General features: G+C 45.3%; 1 protein-coding gene across 2 annotated transcripts in view; it reads left to right on the forward strand.

Moving 5' to 3' along the window:
* Positions 1 to 24,520, forward strand: part of Adamts17 (ADAM metallopeptidase with thrombospondin type 1 motif 17) — a 345,945-nt gene that overhangs the window by 206,485 nt on the left and 114,940 nt on the right. For both annotated transcript variants that reach the window (XM_046436056.2, XM_046436066.2), the window contains exons 11-14: positions 1,072 to 1,173; positions 2,168 to 2,313; positions 16,401 to 16,567; positions 24,085 to 24,212. In XM_046436056.2, coding sequence (XP_046292012.1) covers positions 1,072 to 1,173; positions 2,168 to 2,313; positions 16,401 to 16,567; positions 24,085 to 24,212 — 543 coding nt within the window. The remainder of the gene's footprint in view (positions 1 to 1,071; positions 1,174 to 2,167; positions 2,314 to 16,400; positions 16,568 to 24,084; positions 24,213 to 24,520) is intronic.

Raw genomic sequence — 24,520 nt, forward strand, 5'->3', positions numbered from 1 at the left:
TAAAAGATCCTTAAGCACATCTGTTTTCAATTTTCAGGCCATGAGGCAAGGATTTGGGTGCAAGTAGTTTATCTGGGAAGTGATCCCAGGAAATACCGTGAGGGGGCTGTCTATGGCAGGGGAGAAGTCAAGAAAGGTGCATTGATGGGTAGCTGACTGTCATGTGCAATAGCGCTATCCCGCCTGTAACCTCCGAGCAAAATGATGCCTCAGAATCATTCCCTACCCCCCAAGTGGGATATGGGTGCTGCCTGACACCCCCCCCCAATCACCTCATAGCTAATGATGCTGTCTGCATGTAAGTCGTTTGGGGAAGGACACTGGCCACGTCAACCTCAATGATTTTGATGAATTGTTTCATTCTGAGCACTTTGCCAATGTCCACATTTCTTATTAATACAGTTGAGAGTCTGTGTTTTTAAATGCCCATTCCTGTTTCAGTAGAATTAATTATTGCAATTGTATAGTTGTGCAGTTGTGAAATTCTCTAGAAGAAATGCTGTGAGAAATTATGCACAGCTTAGCTGAGTTAGAAACCAGGCAGGGAATGTGGAAGGCTGCCTCTGTAACCCCATGGGGTTCAGGCCCTTCATCTGGACTCTCATTTCTGAGCCTCATGACAGTTGCTCAGCCCTCTGGCCTCAGCTTCTTCCAACAAACCCTCTCTAACGAAGTTAGGTTACATTCATTTCCTGTGAGCTCAGTGCAGCCGGTGGGTGCCTGCCTTATCCCTCAATACATTAAGTGGAAGCAATTGTTTGCTTATTACTCCCAGGAGGCAGAGGCTGTCTCCCTGATGCCTCTTAGATCCTCATTACCAGATGGTGGACTGTTAAACTCAATCCTATGAGACAAGCCCTCCTAGGAATAAATTCGCAGAATTTCATTGAGCTCAATAAACCAGATGAAACGATGCTCCTGTTTTCTGAACATCTCAATTCATGACCCTCCCTCTTCCCTACATTTCAGATCCCAAATTCAAGGTTAATTGGACTACACTTCTGACCCCAGTTATAGCCTACATGCATGTGGGTGTTCTTGTCAGTCACAGTTCCTTTCCATGTTCTGTAGCATCTGATGTGCGCTGGACTGTGGTGCCTGGTAGAAGGAGATACGTCCTGCAAGACCAAGCTGGATCCTCCCCTGGATGGCACCGAGTGTGGGGCAGACAAGGTAACCCCCTGCCTCCTACCACTGCCAATAGCAGCCCCACTCTCCTGGGTACTGGACACATTTCCTTCTGAGAGGAAGAGTGTCTTCTGCTCAAGATCCCCTGGAATATCCCACAGTCACTGCAGAAATGCCCATGGAGCCCACTGCAGACACATGGGTGCCCTCATTACCTCCTTTTTTCATTTAAAGATGCAAGAATTATTTACTTTAGTATATTTTCTAGAATAACTCCTTTTGTGCCATGAGTTAATTTACTTAAAAGGGAATCTTTCCATCAGTTTACTTGAAATGGAAAACAATTGCACTTGCTGAACACAAAAAGTTAACATGCAATGAAGTTGATAAGAACACTGTTGTCCAGTTCTAGCTAGACATTAAGAGGGCAAACCTGATCTTCTTGGACAGGAACGATTTTAAATGTTAGGAGGAGAGCTGGCTGGAACCAGCAGCCATACAGCTTTGCCCTCAGTTTCATTGCAATGGTTGAAAAGAAAGTCACGGTTCATCCTGATACCATGATTGGGAGCCACTAAATCACACACTCACTCTGGGAACATGTGTTTTAGAGGATTGGCTTCTTATCCTTAGAAAGAACCACAGTGATTGACATGGAGCTGGCTCTCATCCCTGTGCACCAACCCCCACCCTAGAACCCATAACAGAGAGATAGACGGTCATGTTAAGCAAAGTTTGCCAATGCTCAGGTTCCTTCACAAGCTATGCAGAATTATCCTTTTTCCGAGAATTTATAAAATCCCAATGGGCCACTTTGTATGGGGAAGTTTGAGGAAAAACCCAAACCCCAGAGAAATATAGATAGGTATCAGATTGAGCAGGTAGAATCAATAGACAACAAATATGCACATCCTGTAATAGTCTACTTTTATGTAAATTTCAAAAATCAATTTGGGGCCTTATGGAGGGACCCGCAGTCCTTGGGGAAAGGAGAAGCTCTGCTGAGTGCTCAGGCCCAGCCCTCCCTCCTGTGTTTCAGTGGTGCCGTGCTGGGGAGTGTGTGAGCAAGACGCCCATCCCGGAGCATGTAGATGGAGACTGGAGCCTGTGGGGTTCCTGGAGCATGTGCAGCAGGACATGTGGGACAGGAGCGCGGTTCCGGCAGAGGAAATGCGACAACCCGCCGTAAGTGCCCCTTGATCAGGCCTTCTCCAAGGTGCCTCCCTGGGTCTGGCCCACCTGCAGTTATATTGCCTTATACCAAGAACCAAGCATGAGGAAAGTGCGATAGAACCAAGGTCGGGTGCAAGGGCTCAAGTGTCAGATGGCATCTCGGCTTCTCTAGAGCTCTCCCTGAACATGGACGTGAGGAGTCCTGTGGTGAGCTGGCTTCTTGACTCCCTGCCTAGGCTCTGGGAGAGAGATTTCCTGAGACAGCTGGATTGCAGTCTGTCTCGCCGGCTTCGTGGTTTACTTAGTCAAGGGTCATTCTCCGGAAGCCTGTAGACCTTCCGGAAATGGAGTCCAGCCTTCAAATTAGCTGTTGGCTGACTCTGAAGCAGGCTTCTTGTTCATTAGTCCAAAGAATCTGTGTGTTTAGCAATCTTGTTCATCGGAATACTTTTCACAAGTCTTCCTAGAAGTATTTGACAGGAAAAAAAAATGGGGGTGGGGGTGTTTTTTTCTCTTCTCAGTTATTTTACTGATTACAATGACACCAAGATCTTCCTGATTACCCTTGGATCCAGAGATAGATTTGAGCTCAATTTTTATGAGTTCATCAACACAAGTTTTCCCTTTACTCTTTGTTTCGCAATTTAAAGTGTTTCTTTTAATGGTCTGTTTTCTGTCTTGGGTGTCATGTCAATTTGGAAAATGAGCAAGTTGTAAATAATGACTAAGAAAGAAATGCTTTATATGCACATGTATGTCATGTCAATGAAGAATTAGCAAGTACCTCTTGTGTTTAGAAATTCTGATGCTCAAGCTTTGTTAATTAAATCACACAGACGCCGTTGGTGGGCCACAGAGAGTGAATGCCTTCAGTCTCTCAGATGATTCCAGTGGCCAGCCAGGACCAGAGACCTCCTGGATAAAGGAAGGCATGTGCCCATAGTTCAGTCAGTGACTAAAACATATATGGCAGTGCATAGTATGTCTTTTCACAACATAATACAGAGTAGTTGGCACATAGTAGGCATTTTATCTATTGGAAATAATTTCTTAACTAAAAGCACAAATGGGTAGATGTTTAGAAACTCTATTTGGCTAAATGCTAAGAAATTAATAAAGGGGGGTTTCAATTTTTACAGTTTTTTTTTATGTTGAAGTTAATAGCTTGACCTCTGGCCCCAAAAAGAGAGTTGTAGGTTTGGATTCATGGTGCTTTGGTTTGAGCCTGGCTCTGTTGGTTATTGGTCATATGATCTCAAGGAAGTCCCATGTGTGGGCCCCTGTTTCCCCATTATGGGGAGCAAGAGGGTAGAGCGAAGCATCTCAGGGCGGATAAGTCTTCAACCCCAGAAAAACTCTTTATTTTTTAATTATTTTTTTAGCTGTAGGTGGACACAATACCTTTATTTTATTTATTTATTTTTATGTGGTACAGAGGATTGAACCCAGGACCTCACACTTGCTAGGCAATCATTCTACCATTGAGCTATAGCTCTAGCCACCACCCCCCAGTATGGCTCTTTATAGCAACTGATGTCTCACCATCTACAAGTTGGAATAACTGATGGAAATGCATGTAAAGTCCTTGGTCTGTATTGTTAGCACTTTAGAAGATGGGGATGAGACCTAGTCCCACACTATCCACCTCACAATTCTGCCTGGTGGCTCTGGGGTGGGTGACTTGGGTGGAAAACCTTTAAGTACAGAAAAAAAATTTGCTCGGGTCATGGTTTTCATGGTTGTCCCCTGTTTGTGACTGGAGCTTGTGGGCTCTGGTTCAGGTCTTGCCTCCTACATCATTACACACCAGGTAACTCCCAGTAAACATCACAGAAGGGAATAGTAGGGCCTCTAAATGTCTGAAGGCCCTTATGTCCCAGAGGGTGGACAGTTTAGATTGTGTTTAACACCTGCAAGAAGATGTTATAAGTGCTGGCCAAACATACTAGACACGGCCTATGTGAGACCCACATTGTCCTTTTGCCTTGGAATGACGTAGGCTAGGGTATCTCTCTAGTCGGCAGCATCAGAGGAGGCTTTCTAGAACTTTGTGGCTTCCAGCTTTGACTGGTCCCTATCACTGTTCCAGCTGCGTCCTGCCCTGCCCACTTATGGTGGCTCTGGGCTACCACAGGGGCTTCTTGTGATGAGAGGCTCCTGAAGATCCCCTAGTTCAGAGGTGCATCAGCATACCTCTCTGGTTTGACCTGCCAGAAGGGTTCCTGTGTTAGGATTCTCTTCTCATTCCTCCAAGCCCAGTCACCCCAAAAGAGAGGCTGATCTGGAAATCACAAAATTGTTATAAAAACCTCCTTTCCTTATTCTTCTTTATCATGCCCCCACCTCGTGGTGGCCATGAATTTTACCTCTTTTTGCCCACCTTTGTGCATGTCACCACTGAGAAATGGGGGAATGGGTAGGACTGCCACACCTGGCCACTGAGGGTCTGTGGGTTACAGCACCTCTGACTATTATGAACACAGAGACACCTTCACTGCTCATCTCTGCTGTCCAGCAAGGCCCTGTGGGGCAGGGCAGTGGACAAGTACCAAAAGAGAAAGTGGGTGTTCTCACTGCTCCCAGGTCCATGCTCCTTCCCTGTGATACCGTTTCACCACCATGCCTTTGTAAGCCTTGACAGGATCCTAAGTCTAGACCCTGTGAAGTGTGGGCCTACAGTGACAAGCAATGACAGATGAAAGCCCTGCCCCCTCCAGGGGAATACTCCCATAGACTTCCCTTGTTTTTTTCCTCCAACTCTTTAAACCAGACTCTTTCTAAGCTCTGCTGTCTCTTCTCAGCCTGCTTCTGCCCTCTTGGTACATAGCACCTTCGACCAGTGCACTACTCAAACACAAAGCCCCCTGTGTGCAGGTGCCATCCCTTGTCTCTTTTCTACCTCCTTCACATATGACCACGTTAAGAACAGCAAATGCAGCGGGCGCTCACCATGTGCCAGGTTCCCCTAGGCATTTATTTTTATGCTTCTATTAGTGCATTATTATAATTATATATAATAGTCGGGTTCATTTGGACCCAATCATATGCACAAAGTTTAATTTTCTCCATTTGAGTCTCTGGTTGTATCTTACACCTCTTTCCCTCTCCTCCTCCCTCCCCATACCCCATTCTCTACTCTACTGGTCTTCCATTTATCTATTTTTAATTGGTGCTTTATAGATATACATAGAGGTGGAATTCACTGTGGTATACTTAGACATGCTCATAGCGTAATTTTGTCAAATTCATTCTGCATTTCCTCCCCTTTTCTGTCCCTCCTTCATCCTCCTCAGTCGCCTTCTTCTGCTCCACTGATCTTCCCTCTATCTTTACGGTATCTGACCCCTATACTTTATCCCCTTTACTTTGCTCTAGCTTCCACACACAAGAGAAAACCTTTGACCCTTGATTTTCTGAGTCTGACTTATTTCATTAAGCATGATATTCTCCATTTCCATCCACTTACTGGCAAATACCATAATTTCATTCTTCTTAATGGCTGAGTAAAACTCAATTGTGTATATAAACCACATTTTCTTTATCCATGCATCTGTTGACGGGCACCTGGGCTGGTTCCATGACTTGGCTATTGTGAAAAGCACTGCTATAAACATTGATGTGGCTGTATCACTATGGTAGGCTGATTTTAGTTCTTCTGGGTAAACATCAAGGAGTGGGATAGCTGGATCATATGGTGGTTCCATTTCTAATTTTCTGAGGAATCAGAAAACTATTTTTTCCATGCTTTCCAGAGTGGTTGTACTAATTTGAAGTCCCATCAACAGTGTCTGAATGTACCTTTGTCCCCACATCCTTGCCATAATTTATTATTACTTGTGTTTTTGATCATTGCTTAAGCATTGATTTAGTAAGTAATTTCAGGCAGCTGTATGGGAGAGGCATCTTTTTGAATTCCTGTTGTGTAAATACAAAACTGAGTCAGAAACAAGTTAGGTAACTTGCCCAAGGTAGCACATCTAGATGGTAGGGGGTTGGTTTTGGAGCTCAGTCCTGGAAACCAGAAATCCAAAATCAAGGTGTGTGCTGCATTGGTTCCTTCTTGACACTGAAGGAAAATCTGTTTCGTGCCTCCCAGGCTTCCAGTGGCTCTGAGAGTCTTTGGCTGCCATTGGCTTATAGAGGCATAGTGTAGTCTCCATCTCCATCTTCATGTGGTTTTTCCTTTGTATATCTGCCCACATTTTCTTCTCTTAGAAGGACACCTATCTCTGCACTTAGGCCTTATCTAATCTAGGATGATCTCATCTCAGGGTCCTTAATTGCATCTCCTAAGATCTTTTTTTCTCAATGAAATTATATCTAAGTGGACATGTCTTCAGGGGGCCCAAGGGGCCAGCATTCAACCCATTCCAGCCTCAAAGCCTCTTTTCTGTTCCTCAGACACAACGTTCTCACGGAGGCACTTGGTTGCCCCTCTTTTCCTTTCCCCAACATACCTTTGTGTCTTTGAGTCTCAGTGTAAATAATGTTTCCTCAAAGAAACCCCTTCCTGACCACCTGTCTCCCTTAGCACTGAACATTACAGGTATTATAACATTAGGTGATCACTGTTACTTCTTGGCTCACTTGTTTTCCCTTTGACCTCCCTGGTGGCCTTTGAACATCCTGAAGATCTGCAACAGGTCACACCTGTGTGGGCTCCATCCTGCCTTCTGGGTCTGCACAGAGCAGCTCCTCTGTCAATGTTCTTATCACCTCACACCCTGGCTGCATGCTTGGCAAGAAGAGCAATCTCTTCAGGGCCTCAAAATGCATTCCTAATACCTTTCCCCCTGAGAAACCCAAAACTTATGAGAAATTATTAGACCAGAAAGATAGAGCACCGGGTAGGCCCCCTTCCCTTTTATCATCTCACCTCACTGAAGCCTGAATCCTCTGATCAGCCAGGCAGTGCAGTTCAGGTCCCCCTACACCTGAGTTCCACCATCCTTGCCCTGCCCCAGGGAGGCTCTTGCTCAGAGCCAGAAGTCTCAGTAGCATCTCAAGAATAAGCTTCAACACATACAGGGCCTTACTCAAGTGAGAGGAATGGAGGCTTTGCTCCTGTGACGTTTACATCACATTAGTCGGTGTGAGCTCTTGCAGTGGCAGTGTAGCTCCATGTCCTGTTCAGAATGGAAACAGTGTGCCCTTTTCCTCTGGGTAGTCTTTCCAGGAGGTTCTCACCTTCATGGCACCAGCCCCATGAAGGGGAAGAGATGAGCAGGCCTCTGTTGGGTAGGTTAGCAGCAGTCTTGGGGGCTTCCTGCAGAGATATGAGATGTGCACTTTATGAAGTCCAGGTTTGCAGTGTACAGCCAGCTTTTGCACAATGACCTGATGTGGTGATTGTTACAAAGCACAGCTGATCGAGGCTCTGGAGCCAAGTTCTGACCAAAACAACGTCCTCTCCATCTCACTCCTTAAATCACCAGGCTGGCTGCTCAAGATTCCACAGGGATGTCCAGATCTCACTGCTGTGTGTGTCTGAGGCTTGGAGCGCTCCCACAACCCTCTCTCCACCCTCTTCGATTCATGTCCCTGGCTCCTTTCCTCATCTTCTGCAGCTGGCTTATTCACTGTCCAAAAATATTAGCCAGAGATGTCTCCCTCACTCCACCTTTTTTATTCCCCTAGTCTTGATCTCTACAGCTAGTAGAACTTTTATTCTTGTCAGCTGATACAAAGGCCCTGGGGACCAACTGTGTTTTTACACCAGCTTCCTGGTTCATCCTATCCTGCCATTTGTGTCGCTGTCAGTGAAAGTTCTAACCAAAGGCTGCAAGGTGGAGAAGTCATCTCTAATTCTAATCTGCTACTCCAACACAGGCTGATCAGGGGCAGGTGGGGAGAAAGGCTCAGATGCACTTTTGGACAGTCAGCTCCGTCCCAGCAAGTGCAAGGCAGGAAGGCGAGTGGAGGACAGAAGTGGGATGCATCAGGATCATCTTACAGCCTCGTCCCTGGAGCACTACAAAGGGAAAGGGGTGCAGTAAATCATCCAAGACTCGGCATAGAGTTGGGCATTTGACATTCTGTGGCTGTCATTGTTTTTTGCTTTCACATGAGACTCCACATATGTGCTTTCAGCCTGCCAAGTGATCTAGTGCCCAGGTAGTTCTTAAAACTCCAAGTCGTCTACACTTGAGAAGAAGTTCCACATGTTGCTTGGATACCTTACAGAGGAGGTCTTAATGCTAGGATGTCAGCTGTTGGGGAGTCATGTTAGCAGCCCACAGCCACTTCCCAAATGCTACAGTTTTGCCCAACTTGCTCATGGGAGCTCACAGAGCCCATCGGGAGTGGAACTTCTGCTCTCTTCTGAGCTCTCTGTGTTGCTGGATGGTAAGAGGGTCTTACTTGCTGTTGTGACCTTGTCTTCTGATCTATCTTCACTTAATAGGGCAAGGCAGAAAGTAAGTGAGGTGCCACCAGCTGGCATCTTTCTCTTCCATCCTACCTTGATTCTGCATGTCCAGCCCCTTGCAAGGAGAGAGGCAGATCTGATGCTTCACAATCCTGATCATCATGCAAACCTCTGCTGCTCTTCCGCTCAGAACTTAGGTCAGTCTGAGGCGCTGTGGTGCCCAACCCACTAGGAGACCATCCTTGCCCTGCCTGGTGAGAACTAGGGATTGAGCTCTCCTTTGTCACCATCTCTGCAGTTACCCACTAAAGCCTCTCTAGCTTCTTTTTTATCTTTAAACATGTTTATGAAGGTTAAACCTGAAGAAAAGTAAAACTCCTTGCAGAGATTGCTCCTCACCTTCAGGCATGTGCTTTGGGGCACATGTGTGGGTGTGTGTCAGCAAAGTGGAAGAGGAGTCACCAGCTGCTAGCGTGCAGGCACTCATGATCATATGACGACCTGCAAACCCTGCAAAGTGCCCATCCCCTCTCCACTGCCAAGAAGCTATGGTGGGTTTCCACTTTCTCCCGTCCTTACTGACACACAGTACTGTCACTCTTTTCCACTGTGGCCATTCTGGTGGGAGTGTTGTAGCATCTAATGGAAATTTTAATTTGCATTTGCCTCATCAGTAATGAGGATGAGCAGGTGTGTGTGTCTCTTTGTCATTTGGATATCCTTTTCTTGTGAAGGGCCTATTCAGACCATTTTGTTTTATATCTAAGCTTCTACTCTATTGGTATTTAGAAAGTACTGAAAAAGGAAGACTTGACATTGGGGATGATATCAAAGATGTACCTTAAGAAACCCTTGTGCCCCAGCTGACAGTGAGCCAGACTGCCCCTTCCAGCCTCATGACAGCTGATGCACATTCCTATCCCAGAAGCAGGAGCTCTTGTGCCTTATGTTTCTTACTTCCACGTCTTGGGAAGGTTTGGGTCCCTCATCTGAAGGCCACAATCAGGAACAGTTCTGACTCTCTGAGCCATCTTAATGAGTTCATGGTTATGAAGGGCTGACTGAGCACCAGCACTCAGGCACCTTAGCTATTTTACGATCACTGTATACATAAAGTGCCTCTTTCTTTGTAGTGTCTCCTCCATGTTCTCAGGTGGCAAATCCTCATTTCAGGGTGAGATTTCCACTTACAGGCCCTTCCCACAAGGCCTCGCCAGCCTCTGAGCCTGTGCTGTGGAGCCCACAGGCCTGGGCCTTCTAGCCTTCCTGGGAAAGGCAGGGTGAAGACATGGACCCACCTTTAGCTTTCAAAAAGAGTGACAATTCTACATGAACTGTTATTCTAATTGTTTTTATTTTAGCCATATCAAGCTGGGTCTCTGTTATTTAGCCTTCCTAGATATATTTTGTTTTTCATCCACCCTGCATAACTCAGAGGAACTTCCAGGGTGAAGGAGAGTCCCAGCCCTCTGCTCTCCACCTGCCCCATGTAAATCTGTTCTCTCCCACCTGCCTTTGCTGGCCCTGGTGCAGCATCTCTTAAAGTGCCTTATGTCCATATGAATCAGGCTTCCTCCACAGAGCCCAGCATGGGATCCTTAGTAAAGTTGTTCCCCTCCTGAGGCTCTTCCCACTGAAGTCTTCAGAAAGCCCTTTATGGACCTCCCCTCCCCCACAATGATTTTCCTTCTGTGTTTGTAAGGCCACAGATGGAGGGTACCTCCTTCTATTGGTTTCAGGACCAGGATACATATAAGAGGCCCCATGGATGTCATGGTTCCTCTAGGTTACCTATACAGCAGCTCCCTTTATCCTATAGGTCCCAAGACATTTGCAGATTTTTTTCCTATTTTCATGCTTATGATAAAATTTGATTTGGAAACAAGATGCAGTAAGAGATTAACAATAATAATTAACAATAAATAGGACAGCTGTAGCAATATGCAATAATGAAAGTTATTTAAAATGTATGAATTGTTTATTTCCAGCGTTTTTAAGACCATCATTGACTATAGATAACTGAAACCCTGAAAAGCAAAATTGTGGGGGGAACTACTGAACCCCAGTCATGAAGAGCAAGGGGGGCATGTGCAGGGCCCTGCCAAGTGTGGTACTGGAATCACTTGGGTAGCAACTCATGCAGCTAGCAGGTTGCTCTTCCTGTTCTCCTATTGACTCAAAGGGAAACTTGGAAAAAGTAAATTCCTTGGGTCATGTATATTTTGAACAGAGAATATTTAAAGAGGCATTAGCTCTAACAAGTGACTGGGGTAATGGGGAGTTAGCTACTAAGAGGCAAAGAGAATGCTAATGAATATAGGAAGGGCAAACACAGGGAGCAGCCAGCTTCAGGTCTGAGGCAGAGCAAATCTGGATGAGGGTGTCCCCCCTCACAAACACCCAGGGCTGACATTTCATGGACCGTGTTGGAGAGGATACAGCTGGGGCCCACTGCATGAGGGGGAAGGGGGCTTGCAGAAGTGCTATGCTGTGGACCTCTCTGGGAAGTCAGGGGTGTCAGTGAGAAGTGTCCAAGGGAAGAAACTGCCTCTCGGATAAGGATGGGAATATCTGCCCAGTGGGTCAGTGTGCTTGGAAGCCATCCTCCTGCGTGGGGGAGGCTGCTGCCCACAGGGAGGTGGCAGGCATCACAGGCCACCATGGCTGCACACAGAGAGAGATCCCATACCAGAACCAGGGAGAAAAGCCTGTCCCTCCTCCACTGTCACTCTAGTGCATTGTACCAACAAAGCTTAGCTTCATGCCTGCTTGACTGGAGATGTTAATGCTTCCTATGCCTTCCGGTTTACATCTTGAATCCTTTCATTTGAACTTGGACTCCCTCTAGCATTTTTCATGATGTAGCTCTTTGCTAACAAACTTTCTCAGTTTTTGTTTATATATGAAAGTCTTATTTTCCTGTCATTATTGAAGGACAGTTTTCCTGATACGGAATTCTGGTTGGCAGTTTTATTTTATTTTATCTATTTTATTTAGCACTTTGAATATACCAGTCCAGTGTGTTTTGATAAAAAATCTTGACGATCTTATTGAAGATGTCTTCTGTGCAGTATTTCTCTGTTCCCTTGGTTCTTCCACGTGTATATTGACAGTTTCATTTTAATGTGACTCAGTGTGGGCCCCTGCATCTTTATCCTACTTGAAGTTTGCTGATCTTGAATTTTTAACTTCTTTTCTTTTTTTCAAATTCACAAAGGTTTCAGTCATTATTTCTTCATATCATCTCTTTACCCCTTTGTCTCCTCCTTCTGAGACTTCCATAATGTGTCATGAGTCCACTTGATGGTGTTCCACAGATCTCCTCTATTCGCTTTTCTTTATTCTTTCTTTCTTCTTCTCAGGCTTGATCATTTCTATTTTCCTATATTCAAGTTTGCAGATTCTTTCTTTGGCCTGCTAAAATACGCTTAGTTTGGTTATCAAACTTTCCAACTCCTCCAAATTTTATTTTTCTTTCCTTTTTAAATTTCACTTTATTGGCATTCTCATTTTGTTCATAATTATCTTCCTGTCTTTGTCTATGTTTTCCTCAGCTCTTCACTATCTTTAAGACAGTTGTTCTGAAGTTGTTCTGTCTACTAAGTCCAACATCTGGGTTTCCTCAGGAAAGTTCTGCTCATGTATTTTATTCCTTTGAATAAGCTATGCTTTTATGTGTCTTTGTATGCCTTGTGATTTTTTTTTTTTAACTGAGAAATGGACATTAGAATTTTATAGTAATTTGGGGTTTGATGTGTTTGTTTAGTTTGTTTTGTTATGGTTGGATGGTATCAGCCATGTCAGGAATGAAGTGAAAGCTTAAGGCTTCCTCAGGTCTTTTCTGGGCACGAGTCTTTTCCTGAGCATGCCTCACGGCCTTCTAACTTCTCCTGGGTATTCAGTTGTGTTTAATCCTTCAATGTCTTAAATAAAAAAAAAAAAAAAGTGCTGCTCCTTGAAATCTTCTGGAAGCTGTTTTACCTGGTGAGGGTTGTAACAATGTCAGCCAGCCTCTGTGTCTGTACCTCAGCAATCAAAAGCAGCATTCAGAACACAGAAACTGGATATTTGGAGGATCAAGTCTTTATCCTCTGCCCCAGCTCCATCAAGCTACATCTTGGCTGCTTACCATGGGACTGGGGAGTGGAGGATGAATAGTAACTGCTGCCACATTAAAAGCTAATATTGACCACAATTAACTGTAAATCACTAGTCAGTCTCTCTCCTGGAACCCGAACGCTTTCAAATACACTTCAGAATTTAAAAATAGTTACTTCAGACAGTTTTTGCCCATTGAATTGTTGTCTAGGTTGACAGATGGATTCCTGGCACTTCCTACTCTGCCGTCTTCCCTGACTCTCCCTTTCCTTCCCCCCTCATTCATTGTAAGATAAATTCTAATAATATAGTTCAATGCAGTCTATTGTTTATAAGACTATCCTGTTCAGGGTTCTTCACTGGAGACTGTAGGAGAAGAGGAGGGAGACAGGCACCCAGCTCACCATTTCACATGGCTGATGGATGGTCAGCAGCTTCATACAGACCCAAAGAAGATGAGGAAAGGCTGTGGATAGGAAAAAAATGTATGGCAGAGATAGCCTCAGGGATGGAAGAGAGTTAAGGGTGGGGCATGGGGATGACAGTGCAGTAAGCTAGAAAGAGGGCTAGAAGGTTGGACACAGAAACAGCAGCACAAACCCATGTGGAGGGCGGCATGCTGAAGCACCCAAGGCATCGTGCGGTCTTCTGCTCTCAAGGTCCATGTTCTCCTGGATCCAGGACCTCCATTAAATCGTGACCCTTTTCCTCTCCACCTACCCACTGACAGGTGTAAAGATGGTAGGATGTAAGTGGGTCAGTCCGATGTAAACCTAGAGAAAGAATTTGGTGGAAATGGATGGAACTGAAGGTGAAATGAAGCTCAGTGACAACTCAGGGAATTAATTACATGACAGGCACAAATAACAGTCTACACTCCAAGGTGTACAGGAATTGGATCTTTTCTGATTCTTTTAGAAACCAGACAAATTTATATTTTTAACTCCATTCCAGTCCATTTGGGGTCCTAAACTATTTAGTCTTTGCACCACTTTCTCCGAGTCTGAATCTGTAATCTATGAGAATGTGTCTGGTCCTTGTTACATCTTGTACATTCATTTGTTAGAATGGCTGTCACAAAGTTTCACGTACTAAGAGGTTTAAACAAAAGAGATTTATTTTCTTATGGTTTCAGAGGCTTGAAGTCCAAGATCAGGATGCCGTCAGGGCTGGTCCCCTCAAAGAATCCTAATAAGTCCCTTTTCCATGCCTTCCTCCTAACTTCTTGTAGTTTGCTGGCATTTTCTGGTGTTCCTTGGAGTGTAGAAGCATCATCTTGATCTCTTCTTTCATCTCATGGCATTCTCCCTGTCTTCAGATTTCCCTTTTTATAAGGACACCAGTCATATTGGATTAAGGGTTCATTGCATCCCACTGCAACTTCATCTTAACTAATTGCATCAGGAATGGCCTTATTTCCCAATAAGGTTACATTCTGAGGTACTGGGAGTGAGGACTTCAGCATGAATTTAGGCAAGAGGGACACAGTGTAACTTGTAACATCCTTTGCTACAGCTCTTCCTGGTCCCGTCATGGAAATTTACCTATTGCTATGGAGATGTCTCTACTGCTGCCCATGTGGCTCTTTGGGTCCAGCCCCTCTCCTCTTCCACAAAGTGCTTTATGGTACAGGAGTACATCCATTCTGTCCATGCTTGGGCCCAGAGTTGTTGGGGAGGTGGTCTGACATTCAGTCTGCGTAAATATACTTTGCAATCATTTTTCTGAGGTCTGGCTGCCTGCCTGGTGTTCTAAGCAGGATACAGAACACAAGGACCCTCTGTTCTCAAATCCCATAAACCTTTTAGAGGTTTGGCCATTTCCTAACTTGAACCTAACTTGGAGACCAGAACTCAGAGCCTCCCAACAGAGCTACCAGGGTATGTAATCACTCAGACTCCTTCCACTCCCAGGTAAGGAGGTTGCCTTCCTGTACATATGCAGACACAGAGGTATGAAGGGAGCCTTTCCTCTACCTGAGATGTTTGCTGTAAAACATCTGTGTGGACCGGGAGCTAGCAGACTATTGTCCCTGAAGCAAATCTGGCTAACCATCTGGTTTTGTAAATAAAGTTTTATTGGTACACAGTCACACTTATTTACATGTCACTTCTGGATGTTTTTGTGCTACAGTGGCAGAGCTGAGTAGTTGCAACAGAGACTTCATGACCCATAAGACCAAAAATGTTCACTCCCTGCTCTTGATTTGTAAAAAAAAAAAAAAAAAATCTCACTGACCTCTTCTGTGAGCTTTTATGACACAAAAGCGTAAGACTTCTACCACTTTCTGCTTTTAGATCTCTCTCCTAAAGCCATAATCACAGGGTGGCCCTGCCATTTGAACATGGGAAATGGCACAGGGAAAAGCATATCCCAAAAGAATCATTTAATGTTGAGAGTCACAGCCGAAGCGGCCCCAGCAAACTTCCAGCTGATTGGCTCACAGGGGCCCCAGCAAACTTCCAGCTGATTGGCTCCTCTGGGGTGAAGCTCATTGGGCTGTTTCCCTGCCCTTTCAGAACATGGAGCTGCTCTTTGGGGGGACTCTTTTGGCTCCGTGTTCTGAAAGGGCAGGGAAACAGCCCAATGAACATCACCGCAGAGGAGCCAATCAGCTGGTAGTTTGCTGGGGCAGCTGTGAGCCAATCAGCTGGAAGTTTGCTGGGGCCGCTTCGGCTGTGACTCTCAACAATTTAATGTGTTCAAAATGTCTTGCTTCTAGCAGGTACCTGCAGTTTGTGAAAACTCGTGGAACAGAACAGTTGTGATTTGAGCCCTTTTCACCCTTATGCTGAATTTCAACCAAAAGGATAGAGTACAAAAAAAAAAAAAAAAATAGAAAGAAATCTTATTCTATCTTAATGTTCTTGGCATCTTGAAGATCAATGGAACCATTGAGGTTGCCTTGGGTAGAGTCCTCTGAGGACAACACCCCAGGGCCTTAATGGGGAGCTTGGCAGAGCCATGCTTTGTCCAGATTGATGGTGTCCTACTGCTCTACTTTGATTCCCCCCTACACATGTGGACTTGGCCGATGAACCCAGCCAGGTTTCCAAAATTGCTTAAAATCCCATCTAGGCACAGAACACTGGGGACTCAAGACTGTGGCACTGACCATGTGTGAAGTCACACTAGCCCTGATTAAGATGGCACAGCCAGGATCTAAATGGTCTCCACCAAAAGCCCATGAGCTAGTGAATTAATCATTCGAATTGATTCTTTTCATCATAAAGTAAATGAGAGCATTTATTTACTCATTTTGAAACTTGGTAACCTCTAGAGTATCCTAGGAGTCATTTAAAGATCTTCATTTTAGAGAAGTAAGAAAAGAAAAAACACCAAATTTCCCTTGGAGTTGTCTATATTACATACACATCTTTGCTGAACTGATATTGCTGTGTTCTGTTTCCAGATGTCCTTGATTTACAGTCCTTGGATGCATTTTTCTCATGGCTCACTGAAACATGCCTTCAGTGTGGGGCTGGGGTTGCCCAGGATGGTCTGGAAGAGCAGAAGGGATTGCTTGAGGAATGTCTTCCCACGCCTGTCTGCTCTGGCAAGGGGGACAGCTGGGAAGTGCCCCTGCTGTTTGCACAGAACAGCCGGCTAACGCAGATCTCCTCCTCCCTTCTAGCCCTGGACCTGGAGGCACACACTGCCTGGGTGCCAGTGTGGAGCATGCCGTCTGCGAGAGTCTGCCCTGTCCCAAGGGTCTGCCCAGCTTCCGAGACCAACAGTGCCAAGCACACGACCGACTCAGCAGCAAGAAGAAGGGCCTGTTGGCAGCAGTGGTGGTTGATGGTAAAGGCACATGCGTGGCAATTCACAGTGGCTTCCTTCCCTACTCCCCCAAACACAATAAAAACCACCTGAGAAGACTCTTAGGACCCATCTCAACCCCGCCAGACCCACCAGCAGAATGCTCCAGTGCTATACCCACACCAGCCCTGGCCTCACTTCTGGAGCAGGGGCTTGATCTTGAGTGACTCAGCTCTCTAAGAGCTCCCAAGGCAGCTCTCAAGGCAGCGGATCATATTCATCCTGTCCCCCCATTTGTAGCAACTTGGGAATTCAGGAAGCCTGCCCCCTGCATCATGTACTGAGGGACAAGGACAAAGTTGGAGAACAAGGCTTTATAGGAGTGGGAGTGTGTTTGCGTATGTGCTACTTTGCTTTCCAACATTCGTGCTTTCCTGCATTGCTTGTCATGGTTTATTTTGGATTGACTTTTACTCTTTGGGCTGTTGGGGGAGATTTTAAAGACAGTGTAGAAATGGGAAAGATGATAATAAGCACAGGTCACATTTTTCTTTCCAAGGATTTTCTTCCAAATCAAGAGACTACATCACCAGGCTGTTGCCAGAATTTCTAATGACTGATAAAATTTGAGGTGGTGGGTCATGTTTGTTTATTGTAAGTGAGGAGACCTCAGGGTCTAGTTCGGGTTGTTTTCTTCCCCCCCATGTAAAACTCTTCCTCTACAGGAAACAAGACTTTGTGTTGTAATGCTGACAATATGGTCCCATTTACCAATCATACCGCATGCCAGGCACACGTTAGCTCTACATACATCATCTCATTGAATATGCAAAACAAGCTGTGCAGAAGATGAGAGGTGACAGGTTACGTGACATGTCTAAGCTCCTACAGCTGACAAGAGGCAGGGAGGAAGCCAACCCCAATTCCAAAGGAGTAAAGTTGATTCTAAAAATAACCAGTTATCATCAGGCTCCCAGTGCTTGAAGAAGACAGAAACCATGACTTCACGGGTGCAGAGTGAGGGAGACTTAAGAAGAACTAAAGCAACTGGGCCTGATTTTCAGACAACTTCTAACGTATTTTACAGAAGAATGATGTTTTGGCACCAGGTCTTGGGTTTTTTTCCCTGTGATGGGAAGAACCTTTGAAATCTCCATTTTGCTATCTGAGATTACAAGTTCATATGTGCACAGCTGTTTGAGGGTAGCAGGCATCACCAGCAACAGCAGCTTCAGCTTCTCAGCTTTTTAGCCCAAAAGCCTGACGCATCAACTTTGAGCTGAACTGTGAAATGATACGTGATGTTCTAAGTGGTGGCAGGTAATACCAACCAGCTCATGTGGGAACTCAGAAGTATTGGAGAGCTCCCCCGACATTTTCAAAAGAACACCACCTCTGGGGACTGGGTAATTGTAGCTACACTACTAGAGGAGACCAGGGGCTTCCCACCATCTCAGGCACATTCTGACTCCTAATCTGGAGCAAGATAATTGCAGAGAGAGCCTGCCATTCTTCCAACTCAGTGGCCTTTCCTGATGAAAAGCAGCCTCTTTCTCAACCTGCAGCTGTGCCCAAAAGGCCAGATAAAGACACTTTTTGACCTCCTTTTTGTCGCCTCCCTCTTTACTGAAGCCAGAAGAGATCAAGTCTAAGATAGACTCACCCCTTTTTCACCACCACTCACCTCTGTGCATGAGGTTGTTATTCTTTCTTTGGTTGCTTGCTTCAGTTTTAAGTTCTCCTGCCTTATTTTTTCAATGCAGAAATCCCACTTCAATGTCTGTTTTTCCAGAGATTTCTCCAAGTCCAGCTTAAACTTCTACTTTACTTCTAACCACTTTTGGATGGCTGAGCTCTCTGGTTGCCTTATCATCACAGTGGCTGAGACTTCTGTCTGCCCAGATCCCCCATCCAGGAAGCCTCACAGAGGCTCTGTGGAGACCTCGCTGAGTTTAGAATACATCTGTTCACTCACTTGCTTTTGATTTCTTTCTGTCCAAGTAATAACTAACTATAGCTATAGTGCCACTGCCTTGATCTGAAAAGTGCAACCCAATTTGATAAGGACAACTAACGGGCCATAAGTGTTTTGCCCTTGAAGGAGAGACCCCAAGTTCAGGGCTTTGCTCGGGTGACTCGACACGTTCTCCTCTGGGGTGGAATCATCGTGACTTCTTGCATATTTGGCTTCATTTCTCTCTCAAATATAAACAGAAGCCAGCTTTTTTAAAGGAGCATTTCACAAGGGTGAACACAAAATAATAAATGGCCAATTCAGAAGGCAGATTATAAGTGCTCTTCTCAAAACTCACTTTATAAAAGGCACAATTCTAGCTCAGCCGTGATAGGAACGATTCCTGTGGTTGGGCTCCGGGCTCTTCTGAAGCCCATTATGACTACCCTATTCATAACATTGCTATCGCTGCGGAATTCTTTGGCGAGTGACGCACGGTTCAAGAAAGGAGAAGAAATATTTTTTCTTTTCTCTCTCCCTCTCTTTTTTTTAAAGAATTCTTGCAGAGGTAGACTTTCCAAGGGGGAACTCAGGACCACAAGTCCATACCACCTCCAAAAGAAGACAAAGGCTCTCCTTAGAAAAGATTTCTATGTGGAAAAGGCTTCAGACAGAAACCCATTGAGGTGGCCAGTTGCCAAACCCACCCTGTTCCTGCCTTCCCCATGGAATCTCATGGACGTGGAAACCTTTAAAGGTTCAGTCCTCTCTACCCAGGCCAGCAGCAGGCTGCATGCCCATCTCAGTGTCAGAAGGCTTAGCGAAGGCCGAATCTAAACATGGTGGTGTAGTCCCAGCTCCTTCTCCCTGAAATTGCAGAACCCCCTCGGGATCTGAGTGTCTAGGGGATGAGGGATGTGATAGTTAGGGCTCTCTAGCTCCAACTCAGCCAGGCTTCCCAGAGCTGCTTAATGAAAAAGAAGGAAAGCTGTGGCAAACATGCAGAGTATCTCAAAGGACCTAAGGGCCAAATGAGGGCCTGGGCCCAGGGCCTCTGAAAATGACAGGACCTTCCTCCATGGCCTCCACTGTCCTGACCAGCTGCCCCCACTGCAGACTGTCTCTCATAGCTTGTCTGTGCAGGCTGATAGAGTTGCCCACAGCATCTCTTATGGCAATCCACATCCCTTATCCAAATCCTTTGGGGGCCAGGTATGGTTCTGAATTCAGAGAATTTTAAGGTTATAAAGGTAATAACAGTACATCAACCAAATATGAATAGACCTGGTGAGATCCTGGGAGCCACCTTGTGGTAAGACATACAGCTGTATGTCTCTACCAGGGAACCTAAGGAAAGCCTCACTGAGGAAGATATTAACTCGTGTTAGTCAAGGATGGTTTTGCTTCCAAATATGTTTGCGAGTGTTTCCAAATATAAAGAAACACTTGAAATTTTCAAAGCTTTTTATATTTCTTTATTTAAGAGCTTTTTATATTTCCACAAGTCTTCCTTGGGATCCATCAACCATGAGGATAAATAATCTCTTTGTATCTAAATTCCAGTACTGAGATCTCAGGAGAGAGAGGCTCTGATTGATCTGGCCACAGTTAGGTAATCACTCTTGGTCCAGTCAATAGAGCTAACCGTCAGGCCCTTGAGAAGCCAGTTTGCCCACAGACAGACCAGTCTTGGTCAGGATTTCATCTCAGCACACACCAGCCATGCAGAAGACTGGAGGAATGCTCCAAGTGTCTTTCTTTTAAGCGTGTGACTGTATAACATTTGAGAAGATTTGACCACTTTCTGTATTACTAGGGATATAAGAGTATTAACACTGCTCAAAACTGAGACTCACCATCCCATGTTACTTATTAGGGTCTTTAATCTCTGAGATTAATTTTCTTAACTATGAAAGCCTAAAGAGGAATATAATAGAGAGTTCTGAAGAGCTCTGACCACCACCTCACATTTCAAAAAGGTTATATCCTCAGTCCCTCCGGGAGATAGTGCTGGAGGTGGGGATCACTCTGAATTGTGAGTGGCATCCTTAGAAAAAGAGATAAACAAATTGAGGGAGTTCCACCCAAGCCAAGGAAGGAAGCCACCTTTGGACTCTGTTCTATAGCCCAGGTATCCTAGACTGCCAGGGACATGGAGGGCAGTGTCTATTGGGTGAAAGAGTCAAGTACAGCTGGAGTAGAATGTACCTTCTTGCCTGGGGTCATGGCCAGTATCCATCTGCCGCAGTCTGTCTGGCTGCAGCAAAATAACCGGGGGGTGACGAATAACTTGTGTACGTTGATACAGCAGGAGTAGGAGCCGTTTATTGCAGGACAGGAGCAGTATTTATACATTCCACACAGCTTATCTAATTAGCATAAACTAGATACAGCAGTCAACCAATCAGGAATCTCCACACTTAATGGCTTGCTGGTGTTACTTCACAAACCACTCCCTCTGGCATTTTGCCAGGCACCATCCAGACTTGTTTACGAACTCTAACATTCCCCTGGCAAAATGCCAGGTGTTATTTTGACTTCTTTACAGACTCTAACATCCATCATCTGAGGTTACTCCTCCTGCTAATAGTCTCCACTTGTCTGATTCTCATACCAAAAAAATTCAGACAAGCCACCTTCCTTCCTTCCCAGACTGGTTTTTCCAACTTTCCTCAAAGTAGCTTCTACTCTTCTACCCATATCCCTTTTCCATTTCTGCTCAAATGAGAGTATACACTAAGAAGCTAGAAATATCTATGAACTTAGTGAACCTAGTGACTTATTTTCAGCAATGTCATTTTGCCCCTGGTGTTTTGGTCCCAAGAGTTGTGCATTCAGAGAGTGGGTGGTGATGATAGAGAGCTGGGCTGAAGTGAAGAGGTCAGGTGTGGCCTGATGGCTGAGGCCAGGCATGCACGTTCCGTGTGCTCTACATGTTCTGTGTGCTTGACTGTGTGATAGACAGATGGACAGCATGCACCTGAAATGTGTAGACACAACTTAGCATGCTGCCTGGCATATAGTTGATCATAAATGTTATATATGATTTTTCCATAATCAATACCATTGCTATGGAATGCCATTTACTCCCAGTATTGAGTCAGGACTTCAGCCTAATGGTAATTAATATCCACAGTTTCAAAGCCCTTTGATTAAGGGACAGGACAGTTCTTTACAGTGAAACTTTAGGGTTAGCACAATATGAGCAGTGGACACACCAGCCCATTCAGACTAAAGGGCTTGATCTCCCCCCTCACAGGGAACCTCAAATGCCTCCCCACCAAAACACCTCAGTGATATTGTCAGATGAGCTTCCTAGAAGTCAATCTCAATTTATGTCTCCATCTTCCTAGTTCTACTGTCCGCTTCCTTGGGCCATTCTCTCCAAATGGAGAGCCAGCCACCCACAACCTGCTAGCATAGGAAATGAGTCATTCCTTTTAGGGTTAAGTCCAGCCCTCCCAGAGCTCATCCATTTCATGGGACTTGCCACATTTTACCTTATCCAGGATTTGTTCCATTCTTGTCCTTTTTTTAAAAATTTAATTTTTTTTTTCAGAGAGAGAATTTTTCAATATTTATTTTCTAGTTTTCGGTGGGCACAGCATCTTTATTTTTATGAGGTGCTGAGGATCGAGCCCAGCACCCTGCGCATGCCAGGCGAGCGTGCTACTGCCACATACCCAGCCCCATACTTGTCCTTGAGACCAGTAGGGCCTCGAAAAGGATGCTTTATTTATTCTTCTTTCCCCAGCAGAGCCTACAGAGTGCCTCATGTGAGGGAGGGGCTCAGGCCATGCTTGTTGGTTGAATAAGTGTTGAGGCATCATTATGTTGCCAGTCTAAGGAGTTTTTTCCCCACAGTGAGCTGAAAGAATTGAATTGAGCACTTCCTTCAAATCCCTGGGGCTTCTTTCTAGTTCTTTAAGATGATCTCCCTCTGAATGGGTTGACCAGTGACTATCATCCAATCGTGAAAGATCAAGACAGTACCTGTGTGACAAGGACCCTCCAGCTAGAATGCCAAGGTCCTCCAAGTCCACATCAGCTACAGAAGCTGTTCTCTGTCCCTGCCTTTGCTCAACCCAGACCCCCAGAGGAACCCGCTGGGGAAGGCTGATAGGGGAGAAAAAGGGCCCAGCAAGGCAGCATAAAGGTCTTTCTCTCTCTGGAGGTTTCCTTTGTGATATAATACCATGGATGGCATTAGGATTAGGTCACTGTGAGAGAAAAGGTGTGTTCTTCTTGCTCAGATACAGAAAATAAAATCTGTTCACCTATTAAAAAATATTTACCAAGTCCTCCTGTGAGTTTAGGTTTTAGACCCAGTCTGGGGACAAAAGATGAAAGCCTGGTCTTCCCCCCACCCCCAAGGATTCCCATCCCATCCGTGTTTCAGTCTGAAGGCATAGGTTAAGAATCCCTTATGCCAAATGCTTGGGACCAGAAGAGTTTCAAATCTCAGAGTTTTTTTTTTTCCTTTTCTTTGATGTGGGGATGTTTTCGTATACATAGTGAGATATCTTGAGGATGGGAACCTAATCTAAATATAAAATTAGTGTTTCCTATTCACATAGCTGAAGGTAATTTTACACAGTATTTTTAGTATGCCCGTGTTTTGACTCTTGCTACCTCATGAGGTCAAGTGTGAAATTTTCCATTTGGAGCATATTGGATTTTGGATTTTCAGATTAGGGTGCTCAACCTATAATTAAAATTCATCCTATTTCCATGCGCAATGGGGCCTGCCTTGCAAGAACAGGTTTATGTATGAAATTTGTTCAAATAACTGAGACAACCAGGGGCTTTAAAGGAAATGTATGGAAAGTGCACATAGAGGGGCCTATCCTCCATGTCAGAGCAGGTAGGAGAAGTGAGAGCTCTGGGCTAGAAGTTTCCAGGGTCATGGGAGATTTATAGAAAGCCAAGTACAAGGATGGATTTGCAGACAGAGGAAATAACCTAGGCAAACTTATGAGAGCTGGACACTCACATGGTTCCAGGAGCAGTGGGAACCAGAGTTTCCATTCTGCCTGGTGACACAGCCAGTGGCCCCTATGTCACCTTTCTGTACCTTGCTCCTGCTCAGTTTCTTCTAGGATCCTCATGCCTCATACCACAGCTCTGCAGCTGTTACCCAGCAGCTGGGGCAACCCTAAAGCTTTCAGTGAAAGCCACTGTCATCAAGATCCCATGGATCTCACTGCACTCATCCAGGGACATTCTCATTCACCTTCCCCTCCTTCCCTGCCCCCACTCTAGCAGCAGCTCCTGTGCTCACCCTTAACACACAGTCAACTTGCATAGAGGAAAGCTCACAGTGGTACCTTTGTTCAGCATGGTGTGTTTATTTGCAAAAGATAAAGAGAATCTGGAAGAAAACCTACACTGTCAGTTACCTGAGTCTGAGGGTGTTGTCCCATGTGCTGTGTCAGGTGTTCAAAGGAGCTGGTATGTTTATCTGAAGATGCACACAGAGCTGCAGGTACTTGTATCTACCTTGCCAATCTCTTCCTTGGGCTTGCCCATCACCCGTCTGTGCCTGTTCTTACAAGGCCCACATGTTTTTCCCCATGTCAACATCTGCCAATCTTTCCCTCCTCAGATAAGCCATGTGAGCTCTACTGCTCACCCCTTGGGAAGGAGTCCCCGCTGCTGGTGGCTGACAGGGTCCTGGATGGCACTCCCTGTGGACCTTACGAAACTGACCTCTGCGTGCACGGCAGGTGCCAGGTGATGTGTTTTTCCTTATGTCCTTAGTGGGGACTGAGAGAGAGGATCCCTTTCCCCAAAGGGGGCTCACGGTGGAGGCAAGCCCTTGGGAGGTTGGGGGCGTGGATTTCTCAAGGAGGCACCTGATGGTCCTCCTTCCAGCAGCCAGCTGCTCCTGGCCCACTGTCCTGCCCTGGGCAGTGACTCAGCCTAGAGCCCAGAAGGAATCAGATGACTGAAACAGCAGCAGCGTAACCATCTCAAAGCTTTTTCAATTGCTTTAGACATCATGACCATAAAAAAAGAGCTGGTAGGTGTTAAAATGAGAA

Source organism: Marmota monax, unplaced genomic scaffold (assembly GCF_021218885.2).
Source record: "Marmota monax isolate L192 unplaced genomic scaffold, Marmota_monax_Labrador192_F-V1.1 WCK01_AAM20220418_F8-fsc00005, whole genome shotgun sequence".
NCBI lineage: Eukaryota > Metazoa > Chordata > Mammalia > Rodentia > Sciuridae > Marmota > Marmota monax.